Raw genomic sequence first — 23,273 nt, 5'->3', positions numbered from 1 at the left:
ACTTTAAATGGGAAGGCCAGGATTACTCTGATTCCAGGAAAAGACTTAGGGAATTCTTGTTTTTACCCCAGCATAGGCCCTTAGCTATTCCTCCTGTGTTGAATGTGGTGGAAGATGTTTTGCAGAGGCTTCCCTGAACCCTGACTCTTTGCCTCCTGCTCCTGTTAAGCCTGATAGGTATTATAGGGTGCCCGAAGCTCATAAGTATTTGTTTAAGAGTCCTAGGGCGGACCCAGAAACTATTTCTCAAGGGCCTAAAGGTGTTAAGGCTTCTGTGGTTAAAAATCCTGTTCCCACTGATAAAGAAGCAAGGGCTTTGGATAGGTGGGGAAAGAAAGTGTATACTTCTTCCACTCTAGCCATGAGAGCGTTGAATTGTCAGTTTCACATGCTAAAATATCAGAATTATCTCCTTTCACAATTAAAATCTAAGGTGGATGCTTTGGCGGAAGGTATTGAGTGTAAAGAGTTGCTGGATTTGGTTCATGTGTCTGAACAAGTGGGTAAGCATTCTTTGCAATGTGGTTTTGATGCTGTACAGGCCTCTTCGAGGGTGGCTGCTACTAGTTCTGTTCTTCGCAGGCATGCCTGGTTGAGGGATCAGAATTTAGCTGAGCATGTTAAGACAAGGATTTTGGATGCTCCTTTACAGTCTGATGTGTTGTTTGGAACGCCTGTGGAAGCAGTTTTAAAGAAAATGGAGGACAAAGCTAAGTCTATGCAAACTGTTAAAGATTTTTTGCAGGTGCAGCCACCGAAGTTTAGTAGAAATTGGCCTGCTAAGGGGTGGACATATCCTGCTTATGATTCCCAGTCTAGGGGTAGGTCTAGACGTGGTAGGGGCAGGGCTCAAGGTTCTTTTAGGCCTAGAACAGGGAGTTCACCTGCTCAGACTTCTGGTGAGGGCAGGGGTCAGTCCTTTCGTAAACAGATCCAATGACCTGTCTTTTCAGCTGCCAGTAGATTCTCGTCTGGCAGCTCCTTTGGGAGGAAGACTGTCTCTTTTCAAAGAAAATTGGGATTTAATTACTCAAGACAAATGGGTGTTGGATATCATTCACCACGGTTACAGATTTTATTTCCATACAATGCCCCTTTCAAAGGCATGCCAGACGTTCCTCCTCCACAAAGAAAAGAGGCTCACAAGCAAGTTTCTCAGTTACTCCAGATGGGGCCATTCAGCCAGTCCCTGTATCAGAAAGGGGCCTAGGATTTTATTCTCGCCTGTTCCTAGTACCAAAGAAGGGGAACACGTGGAGACCAATTTTGGATTTATCTCTCCTCAACACTTTTCTGGACATTCCCAAGTTCAAGATGTTGACGTTACAACAGCTTTTACCTCTGCTGGGCAAAGATCACTGGATGGTAACTTTAGATCTCAAGGAAGCTTACCTTCATGTGCCTATAAGGCTAAGTTGCAGGAAGTATCTGCGGTTTCGAGCTGGAAATTCTCATTATCAGTTCTCTGCATTGCCCTTTGGCTTATCTACTGCGCCCAGAGTATTCACAAAGGTTCTGGCTCCAGTGATAGCTTACTTCAGGCTTCCAGGAATTCAAATCTATCCTTACTTGGACGACTGCCTGATTCTGGCTCAAGAAAAGGAAGACCTTCTACAGCATCTGGTATATGTTATAGCAGTGCTAAGATGCCTAGGGTATTCTGTGAACGAAATAAAGTCCAGTCTAGTACCCTCTCAAGACATGTGCTTTCTGGGTGTGAGACTGAATACAGCAGCCCAGATGGCCTTTTTAACCCCGGACAAACAAAAGAGTCTATCACTTTACTTCCATCAACTATCTCATCAGTCCGTGCTGACTGCAAGGACAGTCCTTCAAGCATTAGGGTTCATGGCATCTTGTATTCTGGTGCTTCCCAATGCCAAACTGCATATGAGGAAGCTGCAATGGTATCTCAAAATGTATGGACACAGCACTGCCAGGATTTGGACACTGTCATTCAAATAATACCTTGCCTTCAAAAAGAATTTTTGTGGTGGGCTCAGGAATGTCACCTAAACAAGGGACTCTCTGTGACCCGGCCAGAGGCGAGTCAGATTTTAACGACAGATGCCTCGGACATTGCTTGGGGAGCTCATCTAAATGGAAAGTGGATACAAGACAAGTGGCCTGCCAGACTACAGCATCTACATATCAACATGAAGGAGATGTTAGCAGTCCAGTTTGCATTAATGGCTTTCAAGGAGTTACTTCTTCCAGGGCAGGTGTTGATTCTAACAGACAACACAACTGTCATGTGGTACATCAACAAGCAAGGGGAACACATTCTTATCCTCTATGCAGGCAAGCGATGATTTTATGGGAGACTGCGCTAAGCTTGCAACTTACTCTTCAGGCAAGGTTTCTGCCAGGAGCACAGAACTCCTTAGCAGATGTGTTAAGCAGACAAATCATGGATCCCCACGAGTGGAAACTGGATCTTCATGTATTTCAGAGATTGACAGTGTCATGGGGAACTCCAGACATAGATCTGTTCGCTTCTCCACTACACCACCAGCTGCCAAAGTATTGCACAAAGGGGTTTCATCACACAGCTTGGAAAGTGGATGCTCTGTCTTTCAGTTGGAAAAACCTTCATGTGTATGCCTTTCCACCTCTACCTCTTCTTCCAAAGGTACTATTAAAGGTCAGACAAGACAGGCCAAGGATGATTTTGATAGCTCCAGATTGGCCTCGGCAACACTGGTACCCACTACTACGGAGTCTGGTAAAGAAGCCTCCATGGCCTTTACCTCTGATTCCTCATCTGTTATCTCAGAAGGACGGTCATCTGCTCAATGTCAAGCTTCACTCTCTTCATCTAACAGCCTGGCATATTCTGTGTTGAAACACAGCAGGTCTCAACTTCCTCAACAAGTTTTAAATGTGATTATGGAAGCTAGAAGACCTAGTACAAGGAAAGTGTACGCAGAAAAATGGAAGAGATTTTTATTTTGGAGTACAGCAAAGAATTTGGAGATTTCTGAGCCTAATTTGAGTGTGGCTCTTCAATATCTTACTGAGTTATTGGACAAAGGTTTGTCCTTCTCTTCCATTAAGATTCATGCTGCAGCAATTTCAGCTCACTATGATTGTGACCCACCATTGTTTTCGCATCCTTTGTTCAAGCAGTTTCTTAGAGGGGCAAAGAAAATAAGACCCCCACGTAGAGCTCCTACTCCTGCTTGGGATCTCAATTTTGTGTTGGAAAAACTTACTCTACAACCTTTTGAGCCTGCGGCTACTGCTGAATTGAAATACTTGTCATGGAAGACTGCTTTTCTGTTGGCTATTACTTCTGCAAGAAGGGTGTCTGAGTTGCAGGCCCTTATGGCAGTAGAGCCCTTTTGATTTTCCATAAGGATAGGGTATCATTACGTACTAATCCTTCCTTTATGCCTAAGGTGGTTTCTAGTGTGGCTTTAAACCAAACTATTCATTTGCCTACTTTTATGCAGACCCCCAAAATAAAGGGGAAAAGATTTTGCACACTTTAGATGTACACAGGCAATTGCGTTATTATTTAAGCAGGACTAAGGATTTCAGGCAGTCTCAGCAGTTGTTTGTTTCTTTTGCTTTGAGTTCACAGGGCAAGCCTGTGTCAAAACAAACTATTTCTAGGTGGATTGGCTTTTGCATTGCATTTTGTTATTCCCATCATGGCAAGGAGATTCCAGCTGGGATTAGGCCTCATTCCACTAGGGCTACTGCCACTTCAACAGCATTTCTAAGGGGGGTGGCAACTAAGGATATTTTGGAAGCAGCTACTTGGAGTTCAGTGCATACTTTCTCTAAGCATTATCACCTTCCTATCTACTCTAAGTCTAGGGCTGGTTTTGCCACAGCTGTTTTGCAAGGCATGTTGTCAGCTCCTGCTTCTTTATGATTTGCCAGCCTCCCTTACCTCTGCTTTGGGATTCTACCCAATAGTAAGGACTGCAGCAATGGGGAACGAAGAACATAGTACAGTTTTGTACCTACCATAAATGTAGATGTTCGAGGATCCCCATTGCTGCAGTCCAATTTACCCTCCCTCCTTCCCCTCTGTGTTTAGGGGTGGTTGTGTAGGTGAGGTTACCTGCTTATATTTTTGTATATATTCTTGTATATATTGTACATATTTTTGGTGCAGGTATTTTGGGCCTTGTCTTTTTAGGGTCTTCTGACATCTGGGGCAAGAAAAGACTGAGGATATGACGTCGGTCATGCGCATTAGTACCCTGACGTACTGACGTCAGTCTAATGCGCCCTGACCGACGTCAGCCTTATACTCTGGTATTCGGGCCGACTGGACGGCAGACTATACCCCAATAGTAAGGACTGCAGCAATGGGGATCCTCGAACATCTACATTTATGGTAGGTACAAAACTGTACTTTTCTTTGGCTGCCTTAAATTTAAATCTTTTTCTTTTGTTTGCAATGACTGTGCTCTAGCTTATTATGCTAATTCTGGGTTCTGAAAGTCCCACCATCTAAAATACCCCAGGTATGCGGGGTGCCAGCTGGCAACATTTATTTTATCACAAATTGTTCACAGCAATTTCTATGCTCTTAATTATTATGAGCTGATGAAAAATATCTACAGAGCCAACCATGTCAGTGTAGCCTATTTTAATTTCAAATGTTTTATGAAGTAGTATATATTTATTTTTAGAACTCTCCCATATTGCTTTATTACTTTACTAGTGCTTTAAATAATAAATTACTTTGTAACAAAAAACACTCCTTAATCACCAGTATGCAATTCTAAAACCGATTAGTGAATCCAGGTTTCCTGAGGACAGTGTGCATATTCTGGATGTACAGTATTAGGATATCCAGTTTGTACATTTCCTTGCTCTTTTATCTGATCCATTATTTTATTTCCTTCTTCTGCTGACTTCTTATAGATGCTGCTTTATTTTCCTACCTGAGGGCTTTCTTTAAGCTGACATTTTTTATTTTGCATTACATCTTCTTCTATATTCTATATATCTGTCTTTCTGTTTATTACTTCATGTCTTATCCATTACTCATCCCTCTACTACTCTACGTAATACTTTATTTTTATCTCCCACCCTTCTGTTTTTTACTCACATACTTCTATAAATTAAAACATCTCTCTTCTCCATGTATTGGAAAATGACAGTACATTTTAATTGTTAACTGCCTAACTGCCTGTTCACTTAATCCAGGTTTATGTGCAACTCACTTCACCGTTGCTCTGAGTTGCGCTTTTTGTTACTTTTCAATGGTTGGTGCTCATAGTTTACTATATGTTGATAATACACTGTCATTGTCTTCACTGTCAATTGTGCCATGGCATTAAATATATATTTATATATATAGATTCACTTTATAATCTCGAAATACTGAAATCTCGAATTTCAGTATCCCGAGACTATAAAGCCGAACAGTCACAACACCAAACTCCCAAAAGCACGAAATCCAAAATTAAGACTTTTAAATGAACCCTCCATCACACAAACAAACATACCCACACACACCTTCCTCCCCACACTACAACAAACCAAGAAAACGCACACATACATAACAAAAACACACACATCTAACCTACATATAAGGAGGATGACAAGCACCCCTCCCCGCTACTTATATATACTAACTCCAAGGCCGCACTAAAAAGACAAAGACACTAAATCCACCACTACAGACTCTATATTCCCCTTGCACAAACACACATCACATACTTACAAATACCACCACTCTCAACAGTTACACACTCACACCCTTACCTACTTTCCCTAACCTACACCTAAAACTTCCCAGCACACTCACATACACTCAAACCCCTACCCAAAACCCTTAAAAAACAGCACTTACCTGAATCTCCATACATATCCACACAACGGCAGGCAAACAATATCCCACAGCACACCCCACCTTACCAACACAGTAAATCCCACGTCGGATGCCACCACAACTGCAGGTTCGACATTCTGAATTCAAGCAAGTGCAGTTTCGCTCAACTGCACTTTTGGCTCAAGATACTGAAGTTTGAGATTTCAGTATTTCCAGATAGTAAAGTGCTTTTATATATATATATATATATATATATATATATATATATATATATATATGTGTGTATATACATACAGAGCCATTGGTGTGAGTATAATGTTTTGTAGTTATCTCTCCAGAGTTTCACCATTGATAATTTGGTTAACAAAATAAATAAATGCACTCAGTTTTCTTTTTTTTTCTGTCACTGCTTAAAACTGAAAAAGTGCCACCATCATACAATATGCTAATAACTCGGCAATGTTTTACAACAGTACTCCCCCCCCCTCCCCCATGACCAGTAGCAAGGCCCACCCAAACCCTGCCCAGCAGTCTGCACATGGCCATTTTTTTCACTATACTTGAATAAACATGAAGATGGTTTGCTAGTCCACATGAATATTCATCCAGTATTTCCGGCATGTGGTAAACATTCAAAGGGGAAAATGTTATGTTTTTTTTTCCTACTAACAGGCACAAAACCAAATGCATTCTTGTCACTTAAAATGATGAATGATCATCACAATGAAGTACGCGGAACTCATTAAAGGAAAACAGTCATTCCCCATAGTTTCTTTAGCTCCATGGTTCTTACACTTGTTTTATATTAAGCTTGCAGGTTTTTCATACTGCATAAGCATTACTTAAGCAAGACTTGATGGTAGCATCATGAAAGCAGTATTCACTGCAGTTTCTAACTGGAATTCAAGATGCGGTGTTTCATTAGGAAAGACTACTTCCAAATGTAATTGTGAACAGAACAGTAAAGCAGATTTTGAAATACAGTGGGGTATGTAATACAGGAAATCAGTTATTGTTTTGCATCAGTCTAAATGGTTACAAGCATGGTTTTCCTTTTGAAAAATGTTAGCAGGGATGACAATAGTCATAGCACTCAACCTTATAAAATGACAACTCGTAGTACTAAACCTTTAAAATCAAAGGAGAAGTTTAGGGCTTTGTTTTACTTTCTTAACCCAGCCATTTGTGAGGTAGATTATCATGACTTGTATCTGGCATGTGAAATAAATAGCCTTGAATCCATGTGTTTAGTTTTACATTGTGGTATCTAATGCTTTATCTTGCAATTTTATGGATTTTAATAGACTGTTCAGCATTTACAAAGTTTGCAGATATTCTACACATACTGTTTGCAAACACATGGTTTTCTGATGAGCTACAACTGTAGCTCACAAATATTAGTGTTTTTCCCTTTGCTTTTTGCAGAGGGGCAAGCCCCCCTGCACCCCCATATATATAAATAGAAAATTATAAATAGAAAATAGAAATACACCAACTCCAAGACCGCACTACTTTGAGGAAGAGAGTAAACTACTTTAGACAATGAATATTCATGATGTCACAGGCAAATTTGCAGGACATGTCAATCATGCATCATTAGCATGCTACATCACAGCCATTAGGCATGTCATTCAACCTGCCATGCCCATTCCTGCGCAAAACGGCCGGGAGTACCCTTATAGGACATTGCTGATAATTCTACAACCAACGTTTTTGTGAACACCATGTGCCAGTTACAATCACCAAAGAATTCTTCAAATCATTTTCATCCTGGAACAATTTTTACTAAACCCTAATAAAACCAAACCAATGTTGTGTGCACCCAGCTCACACTCAGCAGAGAGGGCCAAACTATATATTATGTGCTCCAATGGGACTAAAACAAAATTAGTCTCCCACACAAACTTCTTGGAGTAATCTTTGATGTGAACTTGAGATATGACCATCACACAGAAGAAACAATTAAAAAAATGATAGAAATCTGTGCAGACTCTACAGATCTTCTCTTTTTCTTACAGATGAGGTTCATATGTTCCTGGCAAACACTGCTTTCCTGCCTGCACTTCTCCATGCATCACTTAATCTCCACAAACCTTCAGAATTCTCATCTGAATAAGATTCAGCAATGTTTGAATATGTTTGCTAAATTTGTCACCTGTTTCCAAAATAAACCCTCTCATTACTTCCCACTAACAAAACTAATTTGTCTCAAACTCAAAAATATCCTCACTTACGAACAACAAATACGTTACCAGACATCCAAAAATCCGGGCCTAGAAAAACTAATACAATGCTACTATCCAATGAGAGAACTTACATCTAAACACAATCTTTCCACTGTCCAGAAATCCAAAAACACACATGAATCTGCACTGTTCTTGGTGTATGTTTCTAAGCTGTGAAACAGTGTACCCCTAGATATTAAACCACTAAATAAGCTCCACTCTTTTAAAATTAACCTAAAAAGGCACACATTTCCTTTTGATAATTAATTTAATGACTCTTGTAAATCAGGAGCATTGTCTGGTTAAGTGACTTGCTGAAGGTCAAAAAGAGGGCCGAGGGAATTAAACATTGTACCACAGGAACTAAAGCTCATAACTTTAACCCTTTGGACCATCTGCCAGACAGTGTGAGAGACATGATGGCAATGTGGCTTATCATTGCTACCATTAGGTCAAATAACATAAGCAGTATCATTATCCCATGTTTTATTATGAAATAATGGTATAAATGTAAGTGTGCCTTAATCTACAATGTGTAACAGACACATTATAACCCTCATAATAACATTGTATGTGGAGCCAGACAGCTGTTAAATGATCTACTACTAAGTATAATGTGAAGTGCAGAAATTCCTTAGGTTAGGTGGGTCTACTTCATTTGGTCAAAATTCCATTTGATCAAAAACCAGTATTCAAGGCATAAAACTGGGATTTGTCCCCCTCCCCAATGTCGTACGACCCTGGAGTTCCTATATATAGTTAGGGGGTGTGTGGGGAGAAGCCCCCTACCTATTTACATTTAAAAGAAGAAAATAAAACAAAAAGTACACATTTTAAATGAAAATAGGTGGGGGCTTTGCCCCCCCCCAATGTGGGGGGCTGTGCCTCCCACCCTCCAACTATATATATATCAACTCCAGGGTCGCACAACATTGGGGAGGGGGATAAATCCCTGTTAATTGCCTTGAATACTGGTTTTCAGTCATATGGAATTTCGACCAAATGAGTTTTGATCAAATGGTCTGTCGATCAACTGAAGTAGATCCGGTTAGGTAGCATGAATTCTCAGTCATAAGATATTTCATGGTTGTAAACAACAATTAGTGTTAGTGTTGATAATAAATAATCATATATATATATATATATATATATATATATATATATATATATATATATATATATATACATATATATATATATATAATAAATAATCATATATATATATATATATATATATATATATATATATATATATATATATGTGTGTGTGTGTGTGTGTGTTTGTGTGTATGCAGATGTAAGAGGAAAGCAAATCACCTTGCTTTCTTTAAAATCTGTATAGCATTTAATGTTGACAAATCAAAATAAATGTGTGTGTGTTTGTGTGTTGGTTGCAGCATGATGGGAAATCATTCAAGTTGAGGTCTGACCCAGGTATCCAACAAATAAGTTACAGTGAAGCTATGGGCTTCAAACTGATCATTCCACTATATAATGTAGTCATCACTTTGATTAATAATAATGATTTAGCCACAGCAAGAAATCTAAGGAAGCAGTGAAGTATGGTTGAGGTTGTAAGAATGAATATTCTGACCAGAAGCTGCAGAAAATTTCTTAATTGGGGTGAGCTGCTGTCTTTACTCAGGTTTTGATGCCACTTTTGTATTACAGTTGGGTAGTCCCCTTTCTGGACAGCAGTCATGCAGTGGGTAATGTTGCCACATCACAGCACGGGGTTCTTCAGTTTCAGTTTTCAGCTGTATGGAGTGTGCATGTCCATCCTGTGTTCACGTGTTTTTGCCTTCTTGCTGTATGGTAGACTGGGGACTATTGATTGCCTGTAGGTGTGAGTGTATGCTTGTGTGATATAGAAGAAAGACCTGGAACCCTACTTATGTTTCCACCTTTGTCTTGCAAAATCTGTGAACATGGGTACCTGTCCACAAGGTCATTCTAGGCATCAAATGTGATTCATAAGAGCATGAGTGAGTTAACTTTCTCTGTTTTTGAGAACATGGAAGAATGACTTATCAAGGTAGAGCTTCTTTCAAAAGTGTTATAAGTCTTGGGTCTGGAAGACATACAGATTTTAAGATTTGCTAGATTTTTTTGTGAGTTTTTATAAAAGACTAGTACTCTTTGTACTGAAAATATCAACTTAGAATAATTGCCGTCAAAGTGTAAGTACTATCCCTTTTTGATAATTAATTTCATGACTCTTGTAAATTGATGTACAAGTTACTTGTTTTTATAAAACAAAAATTTGGTGGTAATTAGCTATGATTCTTGGCTTCTGCAGGTGGGTTTCAAACCTAAGGAGCAGAAGCACAGATGGAAATATAAGACCTTCTTAAGGGATTAGCACTGAAGGAAACCAAGTTGCCAGTGGTTTTCCCAGATTGAGTCCTTCTGTCTTTTCATGCTGTCTACCAATTTTTTTATATTTTTCTTTCCTGATTATCCATTTTGATGTAATTTGAGATTGCTTACTCATTTTTTCATACTGTTCAATGTTTTTTATAGCTTTCTTTCTATATTATAAGTTTAAACTATAGTTCTTTTACATGCCCAAAGTTTCTGCCATCAGTTTCATCGTTAAAAAAGATTTTATGTGAGATATTTTCTGCTGTTGTGAGGAAAGCACTTGTTTTCTTTCTTTCTTATTACTGTGAAGATGTGTTCAGGGGAAGTTGGGTTACCTTGTTTAATAAGTGACTATTGAAATGTGTTGTAGGTTACCTAGTTATGTTTCTAGTTATCAAGGTATGTCTTCCTTTAAGATAAGCTCAGAAGACATCCCTTGACATACCTACTTTTTGTTAGCCATTGCAAGAGAAGCCTTTTACTGATCCATTCAGTAAAACTCTCATGATTTCTGTTTTTAAATGATACGTTTCATTAAAAAATTTAAGTATCGCCAAATGAAACAAAGGTTTCTATCAATGTTCACAGATGTCATTTGGGTATTATATAGTAACAGTATTCAGCAAAAAAATATTCTTTATAATCAGTATTTTAAAATGTTATCTTCGCCTGTGACAATTTCTGTGGCAGTTTGATTTCTTTTCCAATTAAATTATCATTTTGGTTATTTTGCAGATATTATATAAGCAATGAGTTTCAAGATCGTCCATCAACAAGACATATCTTTAAGTAAGTAGTCTTTAGAATTTTTTTAATCTGATTATATGTACAAAGAAAATATTAATGACATAAAATATGAACTTATAATTAAAGATTGATGCTTGTAGATTTTAGGATTTAATTAGGACACCAGTAGGAATTAAATATTGTTAAGTTAAATTGCCCAAGCAATTAAACAGTTGCATCATTCAGTAATCATGCCTCACATCTATAGGTTCATACCAGGCTAACTGCCCTTGCGAGCCACTGGAATCCTAGCCAATTATCCATTGTGAGATTCAAACCCTGCACCTTGTGTTTGTAAGGCAAACACCTTAACCATTAGGCCATCCTCCCAACCCTGTTAGTATCTAAGCTAATGTTCCATGATGTAGTTTTCCTGTGATTTCCCTGATGTTTATTACTACTGCCCACAAATGTTGGTCCACTTTTCCTCACAATCAGACTCCAGCTGTTCCACTATCACTAATGTCTCATCTTGCAGCAGTGGTCTACCCCTGAGTAATACAATAGCTTAGAAATGGGATGGATAAAGACCCGACTACAGTCCATGCAACCCAAGTCCTGTAACAGTCTTGGACATTTTATGGTACTTGAAGGGGATATTAGGAGGTCCCATTTTTTTGGGGGGGGGCAGAGAAAGATACACATAACCAGAAAGCCATGTAGAGGGGGCAACAATGTAATGGGTGTCCTGAGTGGGGTTTTAGCTCACCAGTCCATATGGGGATAGACCTCATTACTGAATTCAGGGCAGCATGCAACATTAGAGAGAGTACCTGGAATGATGTGTTTAGCTTATCCCCCTGCCTGATGCAGCATGCAACATTGGAGAGAGTGCTTTGTGAGTACCTGGAGTGATGTGTGTAGGTTATGCCCCTGCCTGATGCAGCATGCAACATTAGAGAGAGTGCTTTGTGAGTACCTGGAGTGATGTGTGTAGCTTATCCTCCTGCCTGATGACATGGTTATGGCATTACACAAAATGCTCTCATTGCAAGATGTAAGAAAGAGCAGAAACTCATTGAAGACTACATGAATGATACAGCTTACTCCACAAATGGATTTCACTGTAATGGATTTGGGTACTCCTTTCCTCTAGGGAATGGATGTGCTTGAGTCCAGTAAAAGTAGGCTCGACGATCAGCAGGCAGTAGAGTAAAACCCATTTCAAAACAAATCTAAAACTGCAAAGTCATCAGTTCCCCTCATAACAAGACAGGGACTGGTCATTTACCATGTCTTCTCTCAGTTCTTAGCATGACCCCTTGTGCTGGCTGTATTGTTCATGGTACATCACTTATGAGGACAGGAAAACTACAAAAAAGGCGATAGTAGATTTGCAAGTTGAGAGGAATGGTGCTAAGGAATGTTATAAGAATACTTCATCACTTCAAAGTACTTTACTGAAAGATTTTTAGCTCACTAACCCATTGTAAGTTCAGTACATTACCAATGAGATTTTTTCACATGGAAGATGTAGACCTGTATCCTCAGACCGACTTGGTCAGTGTATCCGTCTGTCCATGCACAATCTATGAAGAGATAAGTAAGCGTGAAACATTTATGTTTGATTCCCACAACATCAACCAAAACATTAACAGTCTAATTAGCGAAAACTTCCAAACTGGCTTTTATGTGGTTCCTGCAGGGGGAATGACCATTTTCTCAGTTTGTTGTAGTCACTGTTTTGTGATTTAGTATTTTCTGGTCAGTATTTTGTAAACCGAGCAAAAACATTAACTCACTGATCTATAAAAAAGAAATATATATATATATATATCTATATATATATCTATATATATATATATATATGGGTCTACCTTCTTTCCACGAAAGCACATTTGTATGAATCCAGGTTGAGTGACTCCACACTATGAAAGGAACTATTTGGCCACCATGGAAACAACCTAAATGGATCACATCTAAACCCACCCAAGTGGGCGCCCCCCCACATGCCCACACCCTCCTTACTTAAATATACCAACTTCGAGATTGCACTACACTGAGGAAAGGGCAAAGTTCACCATAGTGCCCAAGTGGTTCTTTTCACAGGGAAAGGATTTTGGCAGTCCATGCTTTAGATGGAATGGCGTTTCAGAGAAGTGGAGTCGCTCAACTTGAATTTGTAAAAATGTGCTTTCGTGGAAAGAAGGTAGATCCATATATATTAATATATATTATATAATATTGGGTGATTTCAATTACCCAAACTTTAACTGGGAGAACTACTCAAGTACTAACTCCCTTGCCCAACTTTTCCTGGAATTTATAAACTCATGCACCCTGGTTCAACTGGTCAGCACTCCCACCAGAGGTGACAACATATTGGATCTGGTCATCACCAACATGGGCAACCGGTGTTCCACACCAGAGGTCAACCCCTCGCTGGTTAGATCTGACCATAAACAAATCACTTTGGATATCCATATTCTGCCCCCTCCCCCTGACAAGAAAGCCACCATGAAAAACTTTTCAAAAGCAAACTTCACATTACTTAAGTTCGAGGTGGAAAGTTTCAAAGCCCCCATGCTGAAGGATAACACTGTCCAAGTTGCAAAATCCTTTACTAATGCATTCTATGGGCAGCTACAAGAATGCATGGATCTTGCCATGCCAAGCAAAAGCAAGACTCACTCCTCCAAGAAAAGGAAACCAGTCTAGTGGACTCCTGCCATAAACAAGCTCTACGACAGGAGGAGGAAACTAGTACAGAAAAGAGTAAAATCCCAAGAAGGGAAGACGTCCCTGATCAGTATCAGCAAGAAACTATGATCCCTCATAAAATCATCCAAGGTGAGCTTTGAAAGAAAAATTGCCAAGGACTCCAAAGATAACCACAAGGCATTCTTTAGCTATGTCAAGAATCTAAGTGGCAATGCTCAGATCTGCTCGGAGTTAGTGCAGAATGGCACAAAATACACTGAACCAACCGATATCGCCAACATCCTGGCAGACAGGTTCAGTGCAAACTTCACCCCCATCTCACCCCCTAAAGGACCCATAACCATACCAGAAGAATGTAGAGTCCCTGAAATCACAGACATTCAGGTTAAAACAGCCCTCTCCAAAGCCAAAAACTCAGCATCAATGGGACCGGACAGTGTCCCAGGCTCCGTCCTACACGAGCTCAAAGACGAACTAACCCCTCACCTAAACACACTGTTCAACCTCAGCCTCTCCACAGGCTACATACCCATAGAGTGGCACACAGCAACAGTTATCCCGCTCCACAAAGGTGGAGCCACAACAGACCCTGGGAACTATCGCCCTATAAGCCTGACTAGCTTGGTCTGCAAGGCTATGGAGCGCATCATCATGGAACTCATTAACAGAGACATTGGGAACCTCCAAACACTGGACCCTACCCAGTTTGGCTTTGTTAAGGGCAGATCATGCCTCCTAAACCTGGTGGACTTCTTTGAGACAGTTGGCTATAGACGAGGGAAAGGTGATACACACAGCCTACCTAGACCTTGCTAAGGCCCTCAACACCATTCCCCATTCTGCTGTTATAGACAAGCTCACCAGCTTGAACATAAATCCCTACGTCACAACATGGGTTGCCAACTGGCTCACGGACAGAACCCACATGATGACAGTTGCGGGAGCTAGGTCCATCTCTAAACCGGTTACAAGTGGTGTTCCCCAGGGCTCAGTCCTAGGACCCCTCCTGTTCGGCATATACTTCTCAGAGGTACAGGCAAGCACAGGAGGACAATGGCTGACCAGGTTCACAGACGACTGTAAGCTAGGGGCTATAATTGACTCTCCAGCTGACACAGACATCCTCCAAAAGGGTCTCACTGAGACAGATACCTGGTGTCAAAATCATGGCCTCAAGCTAAATGCCAAAAAGTGCATAGTCATCCCCTTTGGAAAAAACAAAGTACCCACAAACTACCACATAGGTGGCAGTCCCCTAAATACGTAAGACGTAATAAGGGATCTGGGGACCCAAGTAGATAGTAATCTCGCCTTTGATAATCACATTGCCAAAGTGGTTAGAAAATCCTTTTACATGGCCCACCTAATCACAAAAGGGTTTGCATCCAGATCAAAAGAGGTCATTGTGCTCCTCTACTCATCAGACCCATTTTAGAGTACAATGCCCCATCTGGGATGTACCTTTCAAGACACCTGCAACAGCTGGAAAGACCACAGAAGTACCTCACCAAGAGGCTCAATGGCCTCAAACAGATGCCCTATGCAGCTCGACTGAAGAAACTCCAGTTGTACTCGGTTGCATACCGCCTATTCAGAGGTGATCTCTGCCTGACATACAAGGCCATGTCCAACCCATAACTGATGGACATGCTCCACCTAAAGAAAACCTTATCCTCTCGAGCCACACGCTCTAGGGATCTAAACCTTACCACAACAATAAATAGAACATGCTGAAGGGATAGATTCCTGTCCCAGAGACTTCTCATGCTTTGGAACAAGATCCCAATCTACATTAGGCAGAGCTCCTCGCTAACACTCTTCAAAAGAAACCTTGCCGAGTGGATGGGAAACAGAAAGTTTACCTCGGGGATCACTTCAGTGGCTCTGCTGGACAGAGACACATTGAACTAATCTAAGGGGACGGCGAAAGCCAACACATTCTGGCTAGGCTTATAAATGCCTTCGGGCAGATTGCCTAGTACCCACCTATAAACCTATGAACATATATACACAGATATATATATATATATATATATATATATATATATATATATATATATATATATAATATATATATATATATATATATATATTTGTACATGTGTGTGTGTGTGTGTATTTATATATGCATGCAAGCACACACATACATTTAGATATACTTCCACACACACTTATCTATCTATATAAATGTATCCATCTCTCTCTCTCTCAATATATATATATATATATATATATATATATATATATATATATATATATATATATGTATATATATATATATATGTAGATAGATAGATACATATATATATTTATGTGTGTGTGTATACATTTGGCAATCCAGTGGTCAGGAGCCATATAAAGTGTGTTTATAGTGCAACTTGAAGCATATACTTCTTCCTTCTTTCACCTCTGGCAAAGATCATGGAGAAATGCATCCATAAGCAACTGTTTGAACACTTAACCAAAAATAACTTACTTTCCAGCTGTCAACATGGTTTTAGACCCTTACATAGCACTACCACTGCCCTCCTGTCCTTTACAGATTGTATAAATAAAAACCGCAACCTTAATTACCTTTCCTCTGCACTCTTCAGTGACCTGTCTAAAGCTTTTGATATGGTCAATCACCAGATTCTCATAAACATACTCAAATCCCTCTCTTTAGATACACCTTCCATAAAATGGTTCCAGTCCTACCTCGATAATAGACAACAAGCAGTAATCTGGGATAAGACACTCTCTACCCTTCAACCAGTTACCATAGGTGTCCCTCAGGGATCCATACTAGGGCCTCTTCTCTTTTCAATTTTCATCAATGACCTTCATCAAGCCATCCCCCAAGCCACTTGCATACAATATGCTGATGACTCCACACTTTTATGTTCAGCCAAATCCAAATCTGAACTTCTCTCTTACCCAGAACACATTTAACATAGTTGAACAATGGTTTACACAGCGTTGCCTTCTTTTGAACCCTAATAAAACTAAACTCTTCCTCTTTACTCCAACTCAAAATTCCTCTCCATGCTATTTCTCAATTAAATCCACTAATGGTACCATTATATCACCAGACCCAACCACCAAACTTCTGGGCATTATCATAGATAACAACCTCAATTTTGACACCCATATCAATAATACAATAAAAACTGTCAACAAAAAACTGGGCTCCCTATATAGGATTAGACCTTTCCTCTCCCCCACTGCTAGAACAATTATAGCACACACTCATCTAATCTCTACTCTCCTCTATGCATCACCAATTTTTACTAACCTTTCAAAAAAGAACCTTAACAAACTGGAAACTTCCTATAACAATATTGCTAAGTTTGCTACAGGTAACCCCTACAGAACCCACCATTGCATAAATATAAAATAGCTTGGATGGCTGGAACTACAAAACGTGATTAAACTCCACCAACTAACCATTGCCCATAAAACCCTTTATAAACCTTCCTCTGCTCCTATTCTATCCACCCTCATCACACCATATATAAATCTGAAATCCCTACGTTCCTCTCACAAAAACCTTGTACATACCTCTAAACCCAATAACAAGGCTGGAGAATCTCTCTTTTCTAATGCTATTGGAAAAACTTGGAATCTTCTCCCCAGTGATCTTTCCTCTCTTCCCTCTCCCTCGCTTTTTAAAAACAAACTGAAACTTTACCTAACAACACACTGGCTGTGCCCCTGTTCTAAACCAGACTAGGGATCTAGCCAACAAGATTTACCTAAGTTTCTGCCACTTTTGACTACATATGTACTATTTTATTTTCTTAACCTATAAATACCACCTTTTACACTACTCTAGAACAAATACATTTTCTTTACTAATAAACAAAGTTCTTTACTACTAAACAAAGTCTCTCTCTCTAGCCATACTGTCCTCTGTCTCTCTAAATTCTCTTTACAGAAGATTTTTCTTTCTTCTATACTCTAGTTGCATATTTTACATAATTACTCTTTCATCACTTGTCCTTCTTTATTGTATAATTACCTCCTTTTCATACTATAAATATTCTAGCACTAAAGCTCTTTGCTTTGTCCTCTCTGATTTCCATATTATAACCTGCTAGAAGCATAGTACATAATGTATGCATCTACAGTTACCTTATTTGCTTTTTATCCTTCCAAGGTTTTATTTTGTAATTTGCAATGTATATCTCAATATGTTTTATTCTTCTTCTAGTCCTATGTTAAAATGATTTTTAAGTTTTTTTTTTCACTTAGTTTATCTTGGAGCTTTTCTCCCCGAGCCTCTACTGAAAATGGACATATATCCAGTTAGACTAGCCCGGTCAACAAATGTAAAATAAATAAAAATAAATAAATAGATATACATACCATGCAAATACACGTGCACATGTGCTTCCACATCCAGTTGTACTTTATCATATAGTTTAAAAACACTATTTTTTATGCTTCTGTTTTAACAAAATGGTCACACATGACTCTATGCTTATGTTTTAAAGGGATTGAATGAATAGCAGCTGAATGGATGAGTAAATTTCCAGTCTTATGTAATTCATTCTCACATACTGTACTGATACAGCACAATCGCTCATTCAAATTTTTCTTATTCATAAAAATAGGTGATTCTCTTACTATGTTCATAATGTCTATACTGGTGGTAAAAATACTCCATTTACTACTGTCAAAAGTGATGTCTTTAACAACAGGTACATAACTTGCTTACAGAGATTGCTAATCTAAAATAAATATATTTAATAGTTTTAGAGGGGACCACTGAAAATGGTGTTTGCATTTAGTAACTGCTGGGTGCAACACTTTGAAAGATGGGTCCATTTTTAAATGCCAGTTAGGCTGGGGGCAGTAAAAAGTGTCCTGGCTACAGTCATGTAATGATCTTTACATTACTGGAGTATGTTAGAGGTAATCTCACTTTGTTAGCATTCACATTATTTTTCCACAGATGTCATATTCACAAAAAATGGTCACTCATAGTATTCTCTCTGTGTTAATAGATTGTTCTGCATGTGTGTTACATAGACTGGATCATGCCTACATTCTGTAAAGTCAAGCAACAAAAATTCTATAGTATTAAATAAACAATCAGTTGTAGTAGCTTAAAGAACAGCTCTGGACATGTGTCCTTCATAACGTTCTTACATGTGATGTTTTTTTTTGTTTATTTTGACATTTGTTAAGTGAGTTAATTCGAATGAGTTCAAGCCCATTTTCAGTGGACACCCAGGGAGAAAAGCTCCATAAGAGACATATTAACATACAGTAAATATTAAGTATACAAAAATAATGGAGTTGGGAATAAATTAGTACAGTAAGCATTTTTTATGCATTCTGTTAGAATTAAAAATAAATCTGAAAATATATAATTTGTAAGGGGGAGAATGCAGAATCATACATGGCTTCCAGAAATAAAGTGAGACAAGTTACTATGATAAAGAAACAGAAAGTCAGGAAATATAAACACAGAAGGAGTGAAGGACTGAGAGGCACATGAGTGGGGGTAACTGAAACAAAAAATATGTAGAAGAATGGGTAAGATACAGAGAGAGGAGAAATTTAGTGAGAGTAAGTGATATACTATAAAATAAGAAGGGAGTAGTAAGGGAGGAAATCAGGAAACAGGGAGGAGATTTAAAATAATCATAGGTAATAAGACAGAATGGAATAAAGGGGGAGTTATGTGGGGCTCTGGTAGGAGCAAATCCAGGAATTAAATAGATTGTCTTTTAGTGTTTTTTTTTTTGTTTTTTTTTTTGAAAATGTTACTGTTGGTTATAACTCTGATGCTTAGTGGAAGTTTGTTCCAGGCAAAGGCAACTGAGCAACTGTACAGAAGTTAGCCAATAGTTTTATTAGTTTTATAGACTTCAAAAAGAAGTTTGTCTGAGTTTCTAAGAGTGTGCTTGGGGGTATAGTAGATGAGGAGTGATGAGAAACAGGGGTAGGAAGTAGGTTTGTTAACAATGGAGTGAGTAAGGAGCAATTGGGTAAGCAGAAGATGTTGGGGGAGTTCCAGCCAATGCAAGTCTAGGAGATTGAAGCAATGGTGTGAGTTGTAAGGTTGAGTGGCAGTCAACCTGGCAATTTTATTATAAGTTGGCTGGCACAGCGGTAGTTTTGTCACCTCACAGCAAGAGGCTCTCCAGTTCGATTCTCTGCTGGGGTGCCTTCTATGCACAGTCTGCAGATCCTCCCTGCATTTATGTGGGTTTCCTCCGGGTGCTCCAGTTTCCTCCCATGTTTCAAAGGCATGCATCTGGAGTGTTTCTTCCTGGGCCTCAGCTGAAAATTGTCTTTGTTCCAAGTCAGACTTTTCCCAGTAAACAAATGTTAAATAAAAAAGTGAGTTCCAACTTGTTTTTGAGTGAAGTTTGCAGATTAGTAAAGTTGGGAGATGCATATAGTAGACTGGGGAGGATGTAGCTGCAGGCAAGAGCAAGTCTAAATTCTTTAGTTAAGAATTTTTTATTCCTATACAGTAAACCAAGTTTTTGGTGTGTTTTTATACAGCTTTAGATGTGTAGATCAAATTTTTGTTGGTCATCGATAATGCTATTTAGGAGCTTTGTGTGAGTTTCAACCCTAATTGCTGTGTTATTAAAAGATGTCATTGTAAAATCTATCTATCTATGAACCTATAAAAGTAGATTTGTGATGGCTGAGGGATTTTGGGAAGAAGAGTTTTGTTTTATTAGGATTCAGTAATAGTTGGCTATTAGTTAACCATGTTTCAACTAATTTGAATGAGTTTTGGATTAAAATTAATACTTAAGTGAGATTGCAGTGGAGATTAGTGTGGAATCATCATCATATTGAATGAGGGATGAGAGAGGGCAGGCAGTGTATAGATAGTTTGTGAAGATTTTGAATAGATGGGGGGCAAGGATGGAGTCCTGAGGTATACCCATTTGGCCAGGGAGGAAGAGTGAGGAGGATGAAAGCCACTTGATGGACTGAAGCCTATTGGTAAGGTAGCTGGAGAACCAGTTAAGAGCAGGGTTAGCCAGACTGAGGTCAGATAGTTTGTCCAGGTTGTGAGTTCTATTACCACATCAGGTAGTTGAATTAATTTCCAGTATTAGCACTGCAATGCAGTGCAGCACAAGGGGGGTGAGTGCACCATATTTCAGTGAGACATTAATCCATGGCCTCATCTGCTTGAGCTTCTGGTACCTCGGGTAGATGTTCAAGATCCCATGTCACCTATCAAATGTTGTAGTTTAAACTTTGTTTTACTGCTAATCTTTTTTCTTGAAATCTTAAAAGATGTTGGCTACAGTCAGTTAAGAAACATTCTTTTTGCATACATGTGTTCGGGGTGTCACTTCAACAGTGACAGTCATTTAGAACCAAGGTTTACACTGCTGAATGGTTAGCACTGCCATGGTAATTATTCCACACCACACTCACATGGACACTCTCACCAATGGCCAACTTAGAGTGTCCAAACCACCTACTTCACGCCTTTGGAATGTAGGAGGAATCCAGAGCACCCAAAGGAAACCCACACAAACACAAGGAGGACATGCATACTTTACACAAAAGGCACCCTAGCTGAGAATTGAAGCAGGAAGCCTCCTGCCATGAGGTGGCAGCGCTATCTGCTGTGCCTTTGTGCTCCCCATCCACCCAACTCTTGTGCTTTTAAACTTGATGTCTTTCTAGCTGCCCATCCCTACTGCAAATTAGAGTTTGCAAACCCCTCCCACTTCTATTTCTACTGGACATTAATAATTCAAACTAAGACACACCCATTAGATTCTTAAAGTTTGAGTTAGCTTCTGTGTCATCTAATCCCATTTCAGCTTGTGCTTGTGTTAATCTGAATTGTGTATTGTTGTTTTCTAAATTTTTCCTTGTTTTAACCAAAAGTAAACTGTTTGCATTTTTAACTTGGTCTGAGACCTTAGTCTTGTAGTATCCCTCATGTAGTGGGAGAATTGTGAGTTGCTGCAGGATCTGAGCCCTGTTTATTTAATTTCTACTGCTTTTACTTGTTCTGGGGGCCTTTGTCTTGTGGTATAATCTACAATACCGAGAGAATTGTGAATTGCTGCAGGATCTGAGCCTTATATACTGCATTTTTACTGTTTGCTTATTGGATTTTCTTTAACTCATCTTCTATAGCATGTGCTGAGCTGTGCAGCAGTGGTTTGCAGTGCCTGTATACATGTAGGCACCTAGAGCTGTAATTGTCCATATAAAATTTACTCTGCCATTTCTCAAGTATCTAGCTGAGTGTAGAGCAACTAGTTTGCCCTTTGAGAAGCATTAATTATCCCAAGACGGTTGTTTTAAAGCAATCCTAGATCTCTCCTCCCAGCCCAACAACTCTGAACCCCTGTATGCACCACCCCTTGTAGATCACAAAAAAGAGGATCCACAGCCATGGATATGCACTTTCCTACTGTCCCTGTAGCCAGCCTGGTGGAAATGAGCATTCTGAGACAATGTAGCAATTGTTTACTAACAACCACCTTATTCTTAAACAAACTGTGAGAGATGTAATTATACTGTCTTAGTAGAGAAAGCTCTGACATACAGACACTGATATCTCCCAACAGGTTGCCAGTAGCACAAATCTCACTACACATACATGGATAAGACACATAAAGTCACATATGATAAAGCTCATCAATCTACCCAAACCTCAAAAGTCTCCCAGACACTGCCCTCAGCAACCTCCCAAACACTCTACAAAGACAACACTCCCCAGGACACTTACAACTATATCTCACAATGTGTCAGCCTCTAATCTCTTAAGGCAAACTGACAGAGAACCCAATATATTAGTCATTGTAGACTCTATTGTGAGACACACTGACACCCCATCACCAGGCTGATTAAGGAGACCAATCAGGGGCAAGGATCCACCAGATTACACATGCATTCAGGACATCGAGCCAATAGTGCCAGTATGACTGTCATAGTCCATGTGGGTGTTAATGACCTGAGATGTACCTCACTGGACTATATGAAGAGATACCTGATAGAGCTTTCATATTATGTGCCCAGGGATGTATAGGCTAGCAGTGAGCAGCATTCTACCTTCTCCAAGGATGGTACTACAATATAAAGAGAAGATGTTTGACTTTAACTCTTAGTTTAGTTACTGGTGTCATTCTAAGGGTGTCCAATATTTGTTAGCTTGGGAAGACATGATCAACAAACCATGTTGCTTTGCCCAGGGATGGTCTGAACCTGTCCCCACTAGGTTTTCTTATATTGGCCAAAACATTATCCACCCCACAGTGCCTTTTTTAGGCAATGCCTATCTGACAAATCTTCCAACATAGTAAAGTCTATGCAATATAAACTAAAGGTGTTACTGCTCAATGCTAAAAGTCTCAACAAAACTCTGTCCTCCCTGGAAGCACTCCTTACCTTGGAGAGTGCTCACATCTGTACAGTTACTGAGGCATGGTTTAAAGCCATGCACCCTGGCA

General features: G+C 39.4%; 1 protein-coding gene across 2 annotated transcripts in view; it reads left to right on the top strand.

Moving 5' to 3' along the window:
- LOC122804724 (fibroblast activation protein alpha) overlaps positions 1-23,273 on the top strand; it is a 1,600,794-nt gene that overhangs the window by 1,176,565 nt on the left and 400,956 nt on the right. For both annotated transcript variants that reach the window (XM_044074776.1, XM_044074777.1), the window contains one exon: positions 11,125-11,178. In XM_044074776.1, coding sequence (XP_043930711.1) covers positions 11,125-11,178 — 54 coding nt within the window. The remainder of the gene's footprint in view (positions 1-11,124; positions 11,179-23,273) is intronic.

This window comes from Protopterus annectens, chromosome 6.part0 (genome assembly GCF_019279795.1).
Source record: "Protopterus annectens isolate FY-2018-M chromosome 6.part0, PAN1.0, whole genome shotgun sequence".
In the NCBI taxonomy this organism is placed as follows: domain Eukaryota; kingdom Metazoa; phylum Chordata; order Ceratodontiformes; family Protopteridae; genus Protopterus; species Protopterus annectens.
The sequence above is the reverse complement of the archived record's forward strand: the minus strand, read 5'-3'. Positions and strand labels throughout refer to the sequence as shown.